The following is a 19281-nucleotide window of genomic DNA, read 5'->3' as shown; positions in this document are numbered from 1 at the left end:
TACTACATATTTCCTTAGTCTTAATTAATATATGTTTTCATGCTAATTATATCTTGGAAACTTTCAATTCTGCAAGGCTCTAAGACTTAGTAGTAGGTAGTTTGGTGTTAATAAGTCTTTTGACAACATACTTAGGTAGTTACTTTCTGGGAGGCCATGTTCCCAGATGCATCTGATTCCTTCATTAGGTTGGGAAAATCACAAGGTTATTCAAGATTCTGTATTCATCCTTTTTATCCAAGACTCCTGTTTTCATCCCAATTTTTAAAAAAAGATTTATTAGAATTTGCTTCTTTAAATCCACATGTGTTTCATTTGACACAGTAAAATCCCTTGACCTCTAAATACTTTCTTCTGGCCCCACTTGACATCCATTCATCTAATTCCTAGCCCCTCTCATTTTTTTTTTTCAAAAACCTTCCAAGTCATTAATCTATATGAAAGATGAGTGTTTTGTGTGTTGCAAGTTGATTTTTATTCAGCTATGGAGAGTTAAAATGGAGATTAAAACATTAGTTTTTCTTGATTTGAAGGACTATAACCTTTTAGTAAAGCAGTGTCTCAGCACTGTTTTTGTTTGTTTTGCATTTTTTTGTTTTTATTTGGTATATTGTTTATCTTTTTGAAATTGTGTTTGTATTTTGTGTATTTTACTTCTAGGTGTTGAATATGAAAACAAATTCTTAAAATTAAATTAGAATGTTTTTCTTACAGAATATTTGCATGATAAGCTAGATGAATATGTTAAGCAATTTCAAATAGTCAAAGTTGTCCGACAAAAAGAAAGACAAGGTCTGATCAATGCCCGGTTGCTAGGAGCATCAGTAGCAACTGCTGAAACACTCACCTTTTTAGATTCCCACTGTAAGTATCTGTAATTAAGTCTTTTAACATTACAAATTTTAAAGAAAATCTACTTTTTCTTCATACTCTTTTTCCAAAAATTGCTTTAATTTTTGGCCTTTTGGGGACACTGACTAGTCTTGTTGATTCTTCTTCAGGATCAGCTCCTCCACAATGAAGGTGACAACCTTGACAACTTGCACCCCTAACTAGCTAAGGATGTGAGCTACCACTCTGTCACATGGAGCTCTGTTCTTTGTAATGTTTGAACCTGCTGCTATCCAGCAGTAGCTAACCTTAACCTTTCTCCTAATGAGCTTTCGTTTTTAGATGCACATTCTTCAGAAGATTACAAATCCTACATCTATATTTTTTAAGATTTACAAAGCCTTCAAAGAAACTTTTCTTTGAAATGCCTTTATATGATGCTAGATTTGTGTTGTTTATCTCTATCCTTAATCTATCAGTGCTGTGGAAAAAAAAAAACTACTTACTAGTTTTTGTTTTTTGCTTTTTTTTATAATAACCATCATCAGTAATCCTTGGGCCAAATTGCTTTTGTCCTGACCCAGCTTTATTCTCTATTATCTCTTCTATCTTGACTCTTTTACTATTATCAATCATTGCTATGAATGTTTGAGTGCACCTCTTCTTCCCTGCCCAGCTTTTTAGATACTCATTTTATCTCTTGGGTTTATGAATTCAGTGCATTTTAAATGTCAATAATAATAACCCAGAGCATTTCCATTAAGGCTTTTTGTCTTTGAAGGATCTTATTAGGCAAAACCAAAAAAAAAATTGGCAGCCAATTTTAAGTATAAAGTGACATCCAAAATGTAAATAATTTTATAGTATACTTATTTTTTCTGTTAAATTTTTTGTGAAGTAATTAAAATTTTGTTCCCACCAGGTGAGTGTTTTTATGGTTGGTTAGAGCCTTTGTTGTCAAGAATAGCTGAGAACTACACGGCAGTTGTAAGTCCGGATATCGCGTCGATAGATCTTAATACTTTTGAATTCAGCAAACCTTCTCCTTATGGACATAACCACAACCGGGGAAACTTTGACTGGAGTTTATCATTTGGCTGGGAATCTCTTCCTGATCATGAAAAGCAAAGAAGAAAAGATGAAACCTATCCAATTAGGTGATGAACCAAATCTTATGTCAGTAAATGTGCATCAACATGATGGATTTACTCCACAGATATTTTTTTTGCACTTGCCATTCTTGGGTTAGTCCTGACATATAGGGTCATAGGATGGTAGATTTAGAGCAAGTGGAGTTACATAGTCCCGGTTACATGGTTATGTAGTCATTTTGCAAATGAAGAAACTTGGGCCTCCAGAGGTGAAGTGGATTGCTAAAAGGTCGCACCTCTGGGACACAAACCCAGGTTTTCTGACTCTCAAATACATAGCATTGATGATCCAATTCATGCTATTAGTGAGTAATTGAAGTTAAAATCAAATACTGGGGAAAGAGGAAAATCATGTTTCCTTTTCCTCATGTTTCATGCCACTGAGAATGATTTAGCTAAGTGAAGGGCCTAGTGCATATGGCATCTTTAACTGTTTTCTTCAGAAGTTCATTTTGAAATGACATTTACAAAATGCTCTCTTTAACCTTTATTTGGTTACATTAGCTTTTGAAAAAAACTTTATTTTATTTTTTTGTTTTGTTTTGCAGAACACCCACTTTTGCGGGAGGTCTTTTTTCTATATCAAAACAATATTTTGAATACATTGGAACTTATGATGAAGAAATGAAAATCTGGGGAGGAGAAAATATAGAAATGTCTTTCAGAGTAAGTTTATTGGAGATTAACTATGCTAACCATTTGGATAACTTTGTGCAAATCAATTGATATGGATTATAAAGTATGTGTTATATGCACTTTAAATCTTAAGTGCTAGAAAATTTGGAAGAAAACCCTTCCCTTTAAAGACATAATTTAATATTTTTAATGCTGCAGAAATACAAGAAGATATGGAGTTAAGCCCCTATGTTTGAGCAATAATACCTATTAATGCACTTATAGCTAAGATAAATATAATCAAATCACTATGCTTCAGGAAATAATTTGATTGCCAAAGGAATCAGAATGGAAAAATGAGTATATAAGATTTTAAAGGTCATAGGACTTAAATGTTTGAACAAAGTGAGCAGTTTTCTGTGTAGAATGTGGTGTGGAATGCTAACTCTAATATAAGAAGCAAAGCAGCAGCTTTGGATGCTTACCTACATATGACATATTTATTTGCTGTACTGCTTAGCACAGTGCCTGGCACATAGGAAGCCCTTAATGCTTTTGGTTAAACAATTTCTTCTTATGAGGTTTATTTTCAGTGTTTTTCATGATTTGTTTTTACCCCTTAGGCTGGTATGCTTTAGAGTAGTAGAAGACCTGGGCTCGAGTCTCCATTATACCATTTCACAACCAGAGGACCTTTGGCAGATACTTTACAGATTAGGAAGCCTTGGCTTCCTGTAAAGGGGGATAATGATATTTGCCTCACCTACCTCACAAACTTCTTATATGGCTCAAATGCTCTTCATAAATGACAAAGCATTATACAATGTCATGGCAATAACAAATCTTTTTTAAGTTCCTTATTATTGATATATTTTTAAAGATTTGAAGACATTCATATGAATAACATTGAGTCAATTCTTCATCAGATTTAACCTATTGCATTGTAATCAGATTTTACAGTATTCAATTAAATATTCTTAACCAGAAGGAAAGGGAAGGGAATAAGCATTTATATAACGCCTGCTGTGTGCAAGGCACTGTTCTAAGTGTTTATTAAAAAATATTATCATTTGATCCTCAAAAAAACCCGGTGAAACAGGTACTATTATTATCCCCATTTTACAGTTGAGGAAACTGAGGAAAATAGTGACTTGCCCAGAGTCATAGAGCTAGTAAGTGTCTGAGGCTAGATTTGAATTCAAGGATTCAGACTCCGGACCTAGCGCTCTATCCATTGTGTACCCATCAGCTACCTTAGAAGTATAACATCAGATTGAAAAATTATAGTTTAAAGGCTTGAAAAACAACAGCAATGTTTTGCTCATACTGTGAAATTTTAGAACTACCTTTTACGTCACCAGAGCTTTAATTCATGTTTACCCTGAGTGAACTAACATCAATGTGAATATCTAACAACCTACAAAGCTATGTGCCAGTAACCATATATTGCAATGTGATTCTGTGATTGAAGTTCACTTGTAAATATTTATAACTAACCAGATTTCAGAATCCTTTTTATTCAGGGCCTTTGGTTGAAGGCGACAAAATTAATTTTAAAAAAATTTAAAGAGATAAATATTGATTTGTTAATGGAAGAAGAATATATTAAAAATTTTCAACTTAAAAGATAGGTATTTGTTTTTACAAATTATACCTGACTCCTCTTCCTCATGGTAATAAAAATAGCAATTTGTTATTGCTATGAGATTTTTTAAAAAGTATTTAAAACTGACATCTTGCTAGGGTAGAGTAGAACCTGGGTCTTCTTATCCTTAGATTACTGGTCTATGCTTCCATTCGCCCACATCATTTATGCATAATGACCAGTGAGAGTTGGGTCAGTGGCTGGATGTATAATACAAAAGAGACCTTTGTCTTGGTATACTTATTGAATATAAGTACATCTTCAATTTGCTGCTAGATATTCATTGTAGCATAAATGTTTAGGGTGTCAGATTTGTCACTAGCTGTGTGACCATGGACAAGTCACTTAATCTCTCTGAGGTTCAGTTTTTTCAACCATCAAATGTGGATTATGCCAGTAGAATCTACCCCGGGAGTTGTTGTGAGGTTCAGGTAAGAGAATAGATGGAATGCACTCTTTAGACTTTAAAACACCATACAAATGCCACCTGTTGACATAGGAAAATGCATAAACAAATGCATAATGGAATAATGTAGAAGTTAAATTTTCCGAGGTTTTCTATAAAATATCCAAAATAGAGTCAGAATTTTCAGTTCACCACACTGCAATGTTTCGTTACTGGCATATGGCTTTGTGGGTTGTTAGATGCTCATATTGATGTTAGTTCATTCATTGTAAACATGTGAATTGTAGTTCTGTGAGTTAAGCATGAATTATATGTAATTCACTAAGCTAGGTTCTGGGACAAAAATTAAATAACTCCTGCCCTCAAAAAATTTGCTTATGTTCTCCTGGGGGCACTCAGTAGACAAAATACAATACAAGGCAGGCAGTGAAGGGGGCAAAAGAGAACTCTGAAAAAGGACTCTGGGAAAATCTGAAGTGGGAGAGTACATTAACTTACAACACATTAGAGGAGACTTTATGGAGAAGATTGCAACTGAACTGATCTTTTCAGGAAGATTTCGAAAGGTGAAAATGAAAAATAAATTGCAGTCATAGGGAAACCACTGTGTAAATACATAGAGGCAGATAATAGAATGTTGAATTCAGGAAACAGCTAGTAGGTTAGTTTAACAGGAACGTGGATTTCATGAAGGGGAGAGTAATGTGAAATAAATGGTCTGTGTGTAGGTAGCAGCTAGATTATAAAGGGTCATAAGTGCTCATCTGAACAATAGGAAACTACTGAAAGTTTTTGATTGGGCAAAGTGATACTTTCAAGCCTGTGTTTTAGGAAGACTTATTTTAGCAATCATGTGAAGTGGTAACTGAAAGGGGAGAGATTGAAACCATATTATAATAGACAACAGGTAATGAGGGATCAGGGTGGTAGCAATAGGAGTATATAGGAAGGAAAGACTTGAGTAGCAACTAGATATGGAATTAAGGGAGAGGGGAAATTCAGGGACGATGCTACCCACCAGAGAAAAAAGGGAATTTGGATAAGGGACAGATTTAAGAAGGACCAGGAACATCAGTTGACACAAAATTATTATAATTTGCTTTAAAATAAAAATGTCATCCTACTATTTCTATTTTCTTTGCCTTGTGGATTAAAAAAAATGTACTGTCAATTGATGCAGCTTGGTCCTTTGAGGTATTCTTAAATTCTGGTCTTTCTCTTATTGATGGGAAAATGATGTGTCCCATTTTAGATTGTTTGAGTTTTGAGGTTCTCCTGAAATTTCCAGGTTATGATTGTCCGATATGCTGGAGTTTAAGGGAGATTAAGCTTGGATGCAAAATTTGGTAGTCATCTGTGAATCCCAGGAATTGAATGAGATCACTAAATAAGAGAGTGTAGAGAAAGAGGAAAAAAGGTCCCAGGACAGAGTCTTAGGGAACAATTATGCTTACAAGCTAGAAAAGATTAAGCATAATGTAGCAAAAATTGCTGAAGATCATTTGCATGGGTAGAAGAACCAGCCAGGACATGTAATGTAAGGTAGAGGAGAGAATCCAGAAAAAGGGAATGGCCATCAGAAAAGTCAAGGAGATAAAACCAAAATAGGATTTAGCACTTGGAATCATTGGTAATCTCTTAGTGATTTCAGTAGGGTGGGATTAGAAGCCAGATTTCAAGGGGTTGAGAAGTAAGTTTGCAATAAAGAATTGCATGCAGCAAGTACAGTGTAAAGGAGGACAGAAGACAGTAATTTGAGAGGATGGAGAGAGAGAGAGACCCCATGAGTGACACTCTCTCCCTCTCCCCTCCCCACCCCCTCTCCATCCTCTAATGTTTACAGGCAGCAACTGAGGAAGGAGCCAGTGGGTTAGGAAGAGATTGAAGATAACAGAGAGGAAATGATTGAGGGGACATATTCTTTGTGGAGTTGTAAAGGGGTGGGATTATGGGTACAGGAAAACCCTTTGCCTTGACAAAGAGAAGGAAAACTTACCCTCTGTAACTGGAACAAAGGAAGAGAGGACAGGTGATGAATATGGAGACAAGTTTTAAGGTATGGAACTGGGGAGATAATTGACCTCAGGATGGATGGCCTTCCAAAACAAAAGTATGATTAGTTGCCACTAGAAGATGGCTCATTTTGTAAAAAGTGATGCAAGTAAATTTAAATTTGTGAAGTTGGGATGTTTTTTCTCCCCCATTTATATTTTTGGCAAGCTGCTTAACGATGAAGTTGAAAACCACTTTGAATTTTTATTTTTATTTTACATTTAAAATCTTCCAAATACTGTGAATTTATACAAAAATATCATTAATTATCAGGTATGGCAATGTGGTGGGCAGTTGGAGATTATGCCTTGCTCTGTTGTTGGACATGTTTTTCGCAGCAAAAGCCCTCATTCGTTTCCAAAAGGTACTCAGGTGATTGCTCGTAACCAAGTTCGTCTTGCAGAAGTCTGGATGGATGAATTTAAAGATATATTTTATCGAAGAAATACAGAAGCAGCAAAAATTTTTAAACAGGTAGGTTATAAGTAAAAAATCAAAGTTGCGCCTATCAGATTGCTTATTGAAATCTTCTTAACCAGAAACCATTAAAAAAATACTTTTTTAAAAAAAGTCAAATGCATCATTGTTTCAACTATAGAAAGATAATTTTAAGAGAAGTTTTTCATTTTAATAGATTGTTACATTTTTATCCTTTTTTTTTCTTAATTCAAAATGACTAGGATCAGCATTTCAATGTTAGTGAAACATGGCAAGAATATAGCACATTTGTAGCACTATTATACTAGGTTACTGTCTTTTCTCTTAGGTCACAGTCACATTCACCCTGTTACTCAAACTGCAAAGAGCACATACACACTGATAGACATATATGGTGAATTGCACATATCTAAGTAGCCATTTCCTGGTGAGAAATTCAAGAACAATGTATTTTCACTTCAGAAGTCCCTCAAATTTTGTGGCAAGGCTTTCATATGTTGAATTTGACACCATAGTTTCAATTTAATTCATCAAAGAGTTATTCATTTACTATGTACACAGCACTGTTCTAGGTACTGGTAGAGATATAAAAATGTATGAGACTGGGACCTTGCCTCATGGAGCTTAGCGACTAGTATTGCTAACCTTAGACACTTCATTCTTAAATAAATGCAATATAAGACTGAATGCTTAGCAAACTAAATTACTGTTCTTGGCTTTGCTTGGAGATATCTTTGTGATATATTGTTTCTTGTTTTTAATTTGATTTTTTTTTTGGTGGAGAGGAGGTCATAACTGTTAGACAAATATTTTGAGTAATGAGTTTTAATCTGATTTTTTTTTTCTATTATCATTTGAAATAAGCAAACGGAGCTCTCTAAATGAGATTATCTTCTGACCCAACTGTTTTGGCACTCTTTATTGTAAATGGTAGGGGTGGGGGGTGGGGTCACAGTCTATAAATGCTGTTTTTATTTATATCTAATGATGTGAGTTTCATTGATTTTACTAAAAAATGATTTCATAGATAAACCTGGTAAATTATAGGTACTCATAGTTTAATTTATTTGGACTCAAAAGATTTGGGTTCAAGTTCCAACATTGTCATTTATCCATCCATCATTTAACTTTGGGCAATTCACTTATACAAACTGCTAAATGAAGAGGCTTGGACAAATTGATCTAGAAAGATCCTTTCTACCTCATGTTCTAAAAAGTTTAGTAAATACTTTTGAGTGGGAAAAGTTCTGTCACTTGTGGAGCATATATCAGAAATAGTGCAACTGTTTCTGTTCAGCTAGAAACTCTGAGGGTCTTCCCCTCCCAAAAAAATTTTTTTTTTTGGAATAGGCAAAAGAGGCCATTCTTTACCTCATTTCTTATCTAGCCTTAATCACTGAATGGGTGTTGCCTCAGTCAAACTGAGACCTGGGAGAGACCTTAGCTTAAAAAGACCAAAGTCTTCCATGGCACCTCCAGCCAGCTCCAGAGGAGCCTTCCTGATGTCATGGTCCTCTTCAAGAATGAGAGAGAAGCAACAACAACAAAATCCAAAGTAGTAGAGCACGTACTGTGTCATGACTTGTAATCATTGCAACAGCATTGACGATACCTTCTATGAAAACAGAGATCATCATCTAGACACCAATTGGTGCAATTAAGGTGAAACTCATTGGTGGCCTAGAGTTTTTTGAGAGGACCCCACCCCCCCAAAAAAAAAGATTTGAAATTTTAAGATTTTAAGATTAGTTCTAGTTTTAAATGAGATATCCTATAGCTTGTAATTGTTTCTCTTATCTTCCTTCAGAAAACCTTTGGAGATATTTCAAAAAGACTTGAAATAAAACACCGTCTCCAATGTAAAAATTTTACTTGGTATTTAAACCATGTTTATCCAGAAATATATGTGCCAGATCTTAACCCTGTAATATCTGGATATGTAAGTATCTTCCTTTTTTCTCATTGGTTTCTCATTGTACCAAGACACCCTTTCAAATCTGAGATTGTTATTTTTTTTTTTTTTACTGATTCTATTATTCAAGTAAAATCAATATTTGTTGACCACATAGGTGCCCAAGAATTTTGAGTTTCTTGATAAATTACTTATGAGATTTTTCTAAACTAATACTCCCATATTTTATTTATTCACATTGATTTTTATCTTACTTGAACTTCTATACAAATAATAATTTCTTGAATTTTAAATATAACTAACTCAAAAAAAACTCCTTCAGATACAAAATAAAGGCCGCCGTTCATGCTTGGATGTTGGAGAAAACAACCAAGGAGGCAAACCACTAATTATGTATACATGTCACGGTCTTGGGGGAAACCAGGTAAAGTACCACATTAATAATCTCCATATTAGCACGTATAGATTAATGTAAATTATATATTGCTGCTTTTTCCTATAACCTAATATTTTATGCTCAGGATCACATTTTGCTTTAAGCACTATCCACTTTGTGGATATGTGAATTTAGATAAAATTGGATCATTTATATTTAAGGTGCAAGGAGTATACTGTTTTGCACATTTGTTCTTTGACCACAGCAGCAGCTTATGCCTATGTAACTTGCTTGGACATCCATCCAGCAGAAATACCTAGTGAGAAAATAACTGAGTTTAATTCATACCATTTTTACTAAAATTATAATTCACTTTATTAAATACCTTACTATTAATGGATTATTAAAGTTATTCTTGTTGGCATGAAACTAGTAGAAAATTATACATGAAGGCCACATGTTGAAGTAGATGACCCCATGCTATTATATAATATTTATGGTTAATCCCTAAGTGGTACAATTATAAATTATTCCTGTGAAAAACATTATCATTATGTGAAAGCTTATTCCAGCAGGAAACATCCCATTCACATTTCCACTCTGAGTCATCTATAGCCTATCAATTAGTGAAAAGCCCAGCTCTCAAATTCATTATCCTTGATGCTCTGATTAGCATCGGCGTTGTTACTAACTCCTCCTTTCCTACTCTCCTACCAATTAGAACTAAAATGTCAGGTGCAGAAATTTGGTCAACTTCTACTTACTGAGGAAAATTAAGACAGAAAATCCATGCAAAAATGCAGCCACTAGCTTTTCTCTCCTTGACCTTAACAAAGCAGCTGTTAGCAAGATTGTGTTATCTCTTTGAGCATGCAAGGAAAATGTTTGTGATGTCTGTTATAAGCATGAAACCTTTAAAAAGTGACACTTAAGAGGATGAGTCCTTTCTTTTCCCCTCAGCACCACCCAGTTTTCTTCTCCTTCAACTTTCTTTAATCTTGGTGGACCTTAGGTCCCATCTCTTAATACGAATACTAGTGAATCCATTGCAACTGGGGGTCATTTTGGAAGAGATTAAGAAAAAGGATTAGAGCCAATGATGGATTGAGCCCAAGAATGGAAAACCAAGAGCTGATTGTCTGTCTTAATAACATTGCCTTCTCACCTTACATTTCCCTCCTCATCTTGTTGTTGCTATTCAGTCATTTCATTTGGGTTTTTCTTGGCAGAGACATGGAGTGGTTTGTCATTTCCTTCTCTGGCTCATTTTGCAGATGAGGAAACTGAGGCAAATAGGGTCAAGTAACTTGCCTGGGTTCACACAGCTACTAAGTGTCTGAGGCCAGATTTGAACTCAGGAAGATAAATCTTCCTAACTGCAGGCCCAGCGTTCCATTTTAGAAGATGTAAATAGTTAACATATTTTAAAACTAGGTTTTTGTGTGAATTGACAATGAGCTGCCCTGCTAAAAATCACCTGGGTTTTTTTTTTTTGAGATTTTTTTTTATTTTTAGTTTACAACACTTGGTTCTATATAATTTTGAGTTCCAGACTTTCTTCCCCACCCCTCTTCCCAAGACAGCATGGAATCTGTTATATCTTCTACGTATAACTTTGAATTGAACCTATTTACACACTAGTCAAGTTGTGAAGAAGAATTATGACCAATGGAATGAATCATGAGAAAGAAGAAACAGAACCAAAAAAACCCCCACAAAATCAAAAGAGAAAAAAAAAGGAAGAAAAAGGCGAGCATAAAGTGTGCCTCAATCTGCATTCAGACTCCATAGTTCTTTCTCTGCATGTAGATAGCATTCTCCATCATGAGTCCTTTGGAGTTGTCTTTGCACCTTGTGTTGCTGAGAAGAGCAAAGTCTATCAGGGTTAGTCATCACAGAATCCATATATTTGTGGTTGTGTATAATGTTCTCCTGGTTCTGCTCTGCTCACTCAGCATTACATTGTGTAGGTTTTTCCAGGTTGTTATAAAGTCCGTATCATCCCCATTTCTTATAGCACAATAGTATTCCATTACCTTCATATACCACAACTTGTTCAGCCATTCCCCAACTGATGGGCATCCCCTTGATTTACAATTCTTTGCTACTACAAAAAGAACTGCTATAAATATTTTTGTACATATGGGTCCTTTTCCCACTTGTGTGATCGCTTTGGGATACAACCCTAGAAGTGGTATTGCTGGGTCAAAGAGTATGAACATTTTTATAGCCCTTTGGGCATAGTTCCAAATTGCTCTCCAGAATGGCTGGATCAGTTCACAACTTCACCAGCAATGTAACAATGTTTCAATTTTCCCACATCCTCTCCAGCATTTATCATTTTCTGTTTTGTCATTTTAGCCAATCTGACAGGAGAGATGTGGTACCTAAAAACCATCTGTTTTAGAGTGTTTTTGACTGCCTCTTTATTATGTAATGTTCATCTCTCTTCATTTGTGGTTAAGCTCTGATTTTCAGGGTAGGTCATCCTGTGGTGCATCCTGATCTCCTTTCTTCCTCAGAATACATTGTTCTGTTCATTCCTGGGGGTGGATGCAGAACAATTTTGTTATTCAATTTCCTTTCCTTTGTATTTGAAAATCTTTTTCTTGATTGCTTGTAGAATTTGTTGTTTCTTAATGGAATTGTTAAGTTGAACCACTATGTGTCTTAAGTTTGCAGTCTTGTGTTTTTTTCTGGGGGTTATCTATGGATTCTTTCAATTGGCATTTTGACTTCTGTGTTCAGAAGTTCTGGGCAGTTTTCCCATGTTACTTCTTGCATTATGGTGTTCAGGTTTTTTGACTTGTGTTCTCTGGGGAGACCTGTATTTCTTAGGTTGTCTCTATGCATCCCATCTTTGATATCAATATCAAATATCAATATGCTTGTATAGAGAGCATGCTTCCTTTTACTGTTATTGTTTTTTGCTTATTGTCTTTTACTTCTGTGTACTTGCCTTCCTGATCAGTTCTCTTTTTTGTTTCTTTGGTGAGATTTAACATCACAATTTCAAGGTTTTTTTTTTTATTCTGTCCATTATTTTTGCTGTTCAGGCCATAAATTCTGCTCTCACAAGTCTCATTTCTCTTTTAAATTCATGTTCTCCGCAAAATCCACAGGGTCCTCTATCTCATCAAGTGTTGAATCTTTTTCCTTTGTTTTTTTAGCATTTATTCATTGATGTCTGCACTTGTTTACTAGATCTGGAGGTCATATTTCCTTCTGCTGTTAAAGGTTTCCCTTTTGGCTTATCTGCTTATGCTCAAGGTCTTGGAATTTTCTTACTTATGAAATCCTTGGGAATTTCAGGGTTTTTCCTCTTATTTTTCCCTGATTCCCTCACTTCCAATAGTCATTTCCTTGGTGGCTAGATCTCAAAAGTGTCTCAGCCTCCTCTTGCACCTGGCAATTTGTGGTTCACTAGCCTAGGTCTTTGTGCTCGAGTAATTATTTTTGAGGGGAAGAACTGAGCCAGCTTGATTCTGGGCCCTTTTCTCTCAGGATTAGTAGAGTGCCACACACACAGCCCTCAACATGGTGCCCTGTCCATTTCCTTCTGTTGCTCAGTTCTCTAGCCTAACAACTCAGAGCATGGCCATACTGATAATATTGCAGCTTGGGGCAATTTCTGTCATTTGGAGTTTGTCTCTCTGGGGCCAGGGATTGCTGAAGAGTAGGGTTGAGTTCTATTTCAAGCCCAGACATGTGTTTTGCCCCATTCTCTCTGTTCTTCCATTCTGTAGAGATCTTTTGCGGCACAGAACATTACCATGGTGGTCTTGAGGCCTCAGCAAATATCTGGAGTATGGAGTTTAGAGCTCCATGGCATTGGAAAGAGGGAGGGGGTGGAAAGACAGTGATATGAGATTGTTTTGTTGTAAGCCCATGAGTCTGGTTGGCTAGGGCAGCCTTGCTGCCATGGAAGGGTTGCATTCAGAAAGAGTGTGTGTCAGGCATTAATTAATGCATTTGGGGGTTGTTGGGTTTTTTTTTAAACTTTCTTTTGAGTTCTTGATGCCCTAGACCATGGAGACATCTGAAGTTGCTTTGTCTTTGATACACAGTCTCTGTTTTTGAGTAGTTTGAAAGTTCATGAAGTTCAGAGAAAATGTCTAGTTCTCTATCTATTGGTCATGTGATTCAGAAGTTCTCTAAAAACCATTCTTTTTTATAAAAAATCAGACATTTTCTCCATAATTCCCTTAGTTTTAATTTGTTAGTCACCCCAGTTGGATTATTTACTTATTGCCAGAACATGATACCTGCTTTGCTTCCTCTGCACTTCTGACTCATGTGCTTCTTTCCACCTGGAATGCCCTTTGCCTCATCCTACTTTCTCTCCTAAGATAATTAAGATGCAAAGTTCTTCAAGACACCTCTAATCCTTTCTTTTCTTACCTAGAAGAAATTTTGCTGTCCTCCAAACTCCCCAAGAGAGGCATTTTATTTGTATTCTTAAGGCAAGAAAGATGTCTCATTATCTTTTTTCTTTTAAGTGATCATGATGGTCCAGACCTGTGACTTTTATTCCCATAGTGAATTTAGGATAAAACTCCTCTTTATAAGTGCAGCTCAGCAATTCATCTGTAAGTTATGGTGTTAGAGCAGACTTTCTTAACCTTTTTTATATCATGGGCCCTCTGGCAGTCTGGTGAAGCCTATGGACTCCTCTTCAGAATGCATAAAGTAAAACACAGGAATTGAAGTCAATTATGGTGAAATACAGTTCTCAATATTAAAAAATTTTTTTTCACAGACTCTTGGTTAAGAAAACTTCCTGTAGAGAGTTGCTTAGGTCATTGAAATGGCTCGTCCATGGTCACAGAGCTAATAAGTGTAAGAGTCAGGACTTGAGACCACATCTTTCTGGCTTCAGGATTGATTCTTCATCTACCTTTGTCGTGATATCTCTCACCATATTCCCGCCCCCCCCCCCAAAAAAAATCCCTTTTTCAGAAGCATAACCAAAGTATTTTAAGCCTTTCAGAATGTGGGCTGAGAGTCAGGTAGGGATTAAATCCTAACTCAGATGCTTACTAACTTTGTGATGCTGGCCAAGTGTTGTGGTAATTAGGGTGGGACTTTTTTTTTTTTTTTGCTCTTCTCCTTCTAGTGCCTTTTATGAGTCTTTATTTGTCTTTTGTTTTGGAGTGCTTCTCAGCACTGAGGAATCTTTGATTGAATAGGGAAAAGCTGCTTACATCAAGGGAAGGCCTAGTTCACAGGAGTTTGAGTCGCATGGTTGTGATGGCCTTTGACCCTGAAGAAGTGTATAGAAATTCAGAGGTTAGCGTTTTGCCTTTGGGGGCACACTAATTTAAAGAGTGTTGGTGATCAGACTCTGGGTAGCAGGTAAAAGGTTCCCCGCCCCACCTTTGAAAACCCAGATGGTGGTGCTTTTCTCTCTGGTACCTATGCCTGTATTGCTATGATCAGACAAAAGCCTATTTGTTGATCTGTTTATATTATCTGTTTGTAATTTCTATTTGTATTGCTCTGAAGTTCAGGGTGCTGACTTTTCCCCCTGAACTAAGTGAATGATATATGCATGTTTAATTAAAGTGAGATTGTTAACCCCTTAAAGTTGCTTTCCGTAGAAAAGCAGATCAAAGGACCTGTGCTAGCAGCCCTTCTGTGTGCTCTTGTTGGTCTTTCACCCCCACAATAGCTGCTAGCATCATTGTGGTTACACCAAGTCACCTAATCTTTACATTCCTTATCTTTGAATTGAGGGGGTTGGACTCAGTGGTCACTAAGGCTCCTAGCTCAAGATTTTGTGATCCTGGTTTTGCCTCAGTGTAAAGAAACCTCCCTCCTGATCAGTTAATATGATTAATATGTAAAAGTTCTTCACCAAATAAGTGGAAACTGAGGGGAAATTTAAAAGACCAGAACTACTTGAAAAAAAGTGGCATTTTAAAAAATAGATTTTTATTGATATGTTTTGTTCTACAACACCTATATTTCCCTCTCTATCGCTCCTCCTCCCAGAAGTGCATTCTTTATATCATATAATAAATAATATACTAAGATGAAGACTTTAAGAATGCTAAAAAGGAATAAAAGAAAAAAAGCCATAAAACTGAGTAGTACATCAGAAACCTGTATCATGTGGAATTTTCCACAGTCATAGGATACCATCCACCATCCAACTTCTGCAAAAGAGTAGCAAGAAGATGTCTGTTCCTATGTGTTTTGGGGAGGCCAAGCTTGTTTTTTGTCATTTAGCAACATACATTTTTTTGAAATTTTGTGGTTCTATTTATGTTTTTGTAGTCAATGTGTATTTTACTTCCTTGACTGTTTACTTCACTTTCCCCATTTCTCTGGGTTCATCATTGTTACAACACAGCAATATCTATTGCATTCCCATATCATAATATTTTTAGCCATTTTCTAAATGGTGGGCATCAACTTTCGAGTTCTTTGCTACCACAAAAAGTGCAGACAACATGTTTTTAACATAAAATTTCTGTGTTTCTTGCAACCTATCCCATAGTTTTGGGGGTATTAGTGTTTCACTAAGGGTCCTTGTGTTTTTAAATTCTGATCCTCATCTTCCAACTTTCTCTGTAGTCTTCCCATATCTTAGTATTGAAAGGATATGAACCAGATATTAAATCCCTCACTAGGGACCCAAGTTGGTCATAGACTGATGTAGATCATATTCTCTTGTTGTACAATTGTTTAAGATATTGTGTAAATATTCTTATATATTGTATATGTTCTCAATTACACATTTATAAATGTATAAATATAGTTTACATATATTTATACATATAGCAAAGAAGTTGCAAACGTTGATGTCCACCATTTAGGAAATGGCTAAAAATATTATGATAAGGGAATATAATAGGAGTGTTTATGTAGCTGAAGAATAAAAGGAGTAATAAGGATCATAGAATCTTAGAAACGGAAAGGATGTCAGAAATCACATGATACAACTCCCTTGTTTTACAGATAAGGAAATTTAACATATTAAAGAGATCTTAAGAAATATCTTAAGAAATTTAAAATATTAAAGTATTAAGAAAATACAGATAAGGAAATTTACTTCAGCTAGTTAATGAGGGAACTAGATAAACTAGAACCCAGGTCTGCTGGCATCTTACTTGGTCATAAGATAAGCTTATATCAGTCTATTTTTATTTGAAGTACTATATTCTGCAACTGAACCATCATTCTTATGTGGCTGCTTGGTATCTAATAGAATCCTTCTTTTCTCCATAGTATTTTGAATACTCTGCACAGCATGAAATTAGGCATAGCATCCAGCAGGAGTTATGTCTTCATGCTGTTCAAGGCCCGGTTCAGTTGAAGGCATGTAGCTACAAAGGTCACAAAACACTTACCATTGATGAACAGAAATGGGAGATTCGAAAGGTATTTGTTAGTTTATACCTTTGTTGAATTATTTTTGTTAGGCTGCAAACATTTGCACATTTAATAAGAATATATGAAATGTCACTTCATTTGTAATATCCATTGGAAATTTTCTGTCATGTCAACTATCCTGGTGTATAACTCTTTAAAACATAGTTTGTTGGTATTATATTGATAAACTTACAAAATTTTTCTACCTATTAAGGACTGTAATAGTCCTATTAAGGTCTGTAATAATCTATTTCACTATACTTCCTACGAATAGCTACATAAGTTACTACTCATGAGCCTTCACAATTTCATGCTGTATTCTGATAAATACTTTCTATTTATTAATCCCTTTAACCTTATTCCACCTCAAAGCAATGTTTTGATACTTGTGATACTTTATGTATCCTTTTTGTTTCTTTCTCTCTTAAATAAGAGAGAAGAAAATTTTCATTCTTGCCTTCGTTATTTGAATTACTTAACACTTTCTCATTTTTCTGGACGAGGCTCAACTCAGTCCTTTTAAATTATTAAGATTCTAGGAAGGTTAGAATGCAGTGAGATACTTTTGTAGATCATAAAATGAAATAAAAGCAAATTTACTTAGAATGATTAGAAAGATTCAGTTCTTAAAGTTAGAAAGGTTACTGATAAAGTGCTGTTCTTCCCCTCCTTATTCACTGTGGCAGCCAGCCACATTGGTCGGAAAGGCATTCTCAAGGACAAATTATGCTAAATGTTCTGACACCAATTCCTTGGGCCTTCTAGGCCCTACACTGGATCTATTAGACCTCAAACTACAAGAAAACCAGACCAGTAACGACCCTTCCTGCCTCTTAAAAGAGAAACATGCCCACCTTACATAAAACAGGTATCATTCCTACTATACTCATGAACCTGGTGATAAATGTCATTTCTCCTTTATAGCTGAATGTGCCTTTTTAAAGCTGTCTATAAAGTTAGAATCTAACTTTAAAGTCTAGATCATATAATCTTGTGTAAAATAAATTCATTATTTCAGGGACAGTGTAAGAAGACTTTTTTTTATAGTCAGTCCTTAAGGATACATGATTTAATCGATACTATTTTTCCTTTCAGGTACATTTCCTGGATTATTTGGCTCTAGAGTTGCTAGAATATTTTTTTTAATTCCTTAATCTAGTATCTTCATGTAAGTTTTAGAATATTGTAATGATCAAAGTGGTACAGCTGTAAAATAGCTGAGTAGCTACAAAAACTGTTTGTAAAAGTTTTTGTCATCATAAAGAGCAAATTAGGCCACATACCTAGAAGTGAAGTGAGTTTCAATGTTTTGCCATAACAAGAATTTGAAATGTGTTGGTATTTGAAGTGTGTTGTGAAACTGTCTCTTTTTCTTATCTTCACTCCAGGATCAACTACTATACAATCCATCAATAAACATGTGTCTTACGGGAAATGGAGAGCATCCAAGCTTGGTGCCATGCAATCCATCAGATGTATTTCAGCAGTGGGATTTTGTCCATCAGGATTAAGTGTTACTTAGAATTAGGGAATTTAAAAAGGAGATATACTTATAAAACTGTGACTAGGCATACACTGTAGTTTTGGAAAATTATGCAAAAGCAGCTAATTGTAACTTATTCCAAGTGCATTTTTCCTTATTTATATCTTTAAATGTGCAAGTGGCATCACTGCTACAGAAATCCCTTTAGGTTCTGTTTTAAAGCACAATAATAACTAGTTATACCAAAGACTATTTTTTGAGATGTCCAGGTTTAGGGAAAAGATGTTTACAGTATGCTGAAACTTAATTTGCAGAATAAGGTGGTGTTTGTGTGTCATATCCTTAAACAGAGTTGCATACAGATATATGCACACTCACAACTTAAAGATATTATATTTCCCCAAGTTTCTGGGGAGGTAGTATAGATTTGATATGGTATTTTTTTAATGACTAGAAACTGATCAATGAAGGTCAAGTATTGATCTTTATATATGGTGTGTAAACCAGAAAATTTTATAGGTCTAGGATTTATATTTTTATTTAAAAATACAGGTAATTGATTTTTGCCTTCAATACACTTGTCTGGCAAGTGTTTCCTTAAACATGATATTAAATGAATAAGGTGGTAGAGGAATATTTTTAGCATTTCAATCTTGGCAGATTTTTAACACTACCGTTTTCAAGCCCATTGCCCATTCCTCTTGAAGCACTTATATCTTCCTTCAATGACCTTTCTTAAATAACCTTACTGTGTGTTTTCCTTAAGCAACATTTTTAAAAACTTTTCATAAATGACTTTCTATGGAAAAGGTGCTTTCTAATGTCTTCTTTTTCTATTATAATTCATTAATCTTGTATGTTTGTGAAATCGAAATTCAAATGCAAAATTCACAAGTCTTTGAACACTAAATTTTATTTGCTACTGGTTTAATTACAAAAAAGTCCTTTTTATGGCCTCTCTTTTTCTTATCAGAAAAACTTTATTTCTTATTGTC

At 35.2% G+C, this 19281-nt stretch overlaps 1 protein-coding gene across 1 annotated transcript in view; it reads left to right on the top strand.

Annotated features, from left to right (window-relative positions):
* GALNT3 (polypeptide N-acetylgalactosaminyltransferase 3) overlaps positions 1-19032 on the top strand; it is a 29899-nt gene extending 10867 nt beyond the window's left edge. The window contains exons 3-10 of the mRNA XM_036745534.1: positions 715-864; positions 1754-1988; positions 2531-2648; positions 6974-7174; positions 8946-9077; positions 9373-9474; positions 16660-16812; positions 18192-19032. Coding sequence (XP_036601429.1) covers positions 715-864; positions 1754-1988; positions 2531-2648; positions 6974-7174; positions 8946-9077; positions 9373-9474; positions 16660-16812; positions 18192-18314 — 1214 coding nt within the window. The 3' untranslated portion in view covers positions 18315-19032. The remainder of the gene's footprint in view (positions 1-714; positions 865-1753; positions 1989-2530; positions 2649-6973; positions 7175-8945; positions 9078-9372; positions 9475-16659; positions 16813-18191) is intronic.
* Positions 19033-19281: the final 249 nt, after the last annotated feature.

Source organism: Trichosurus vulpecula, chromosome 2 (assembly GCF_011100635.1).
Source record: "Trichosurus vulpecula isolate mTriVul1 chromosome 2, mTriVul1.pri, whole genome shotgun sequence".
NCBI lineage: Eukaryota > Metazoa > Chordata > Mammalia > Diprotodontia > Phalangeridae > Trichosurus > Trichosurus vulpecula.
Note: the sequence above shows the minus strand (reverse complement) of the source record. Positions and strands in the feature narration are given on the sequence as shown.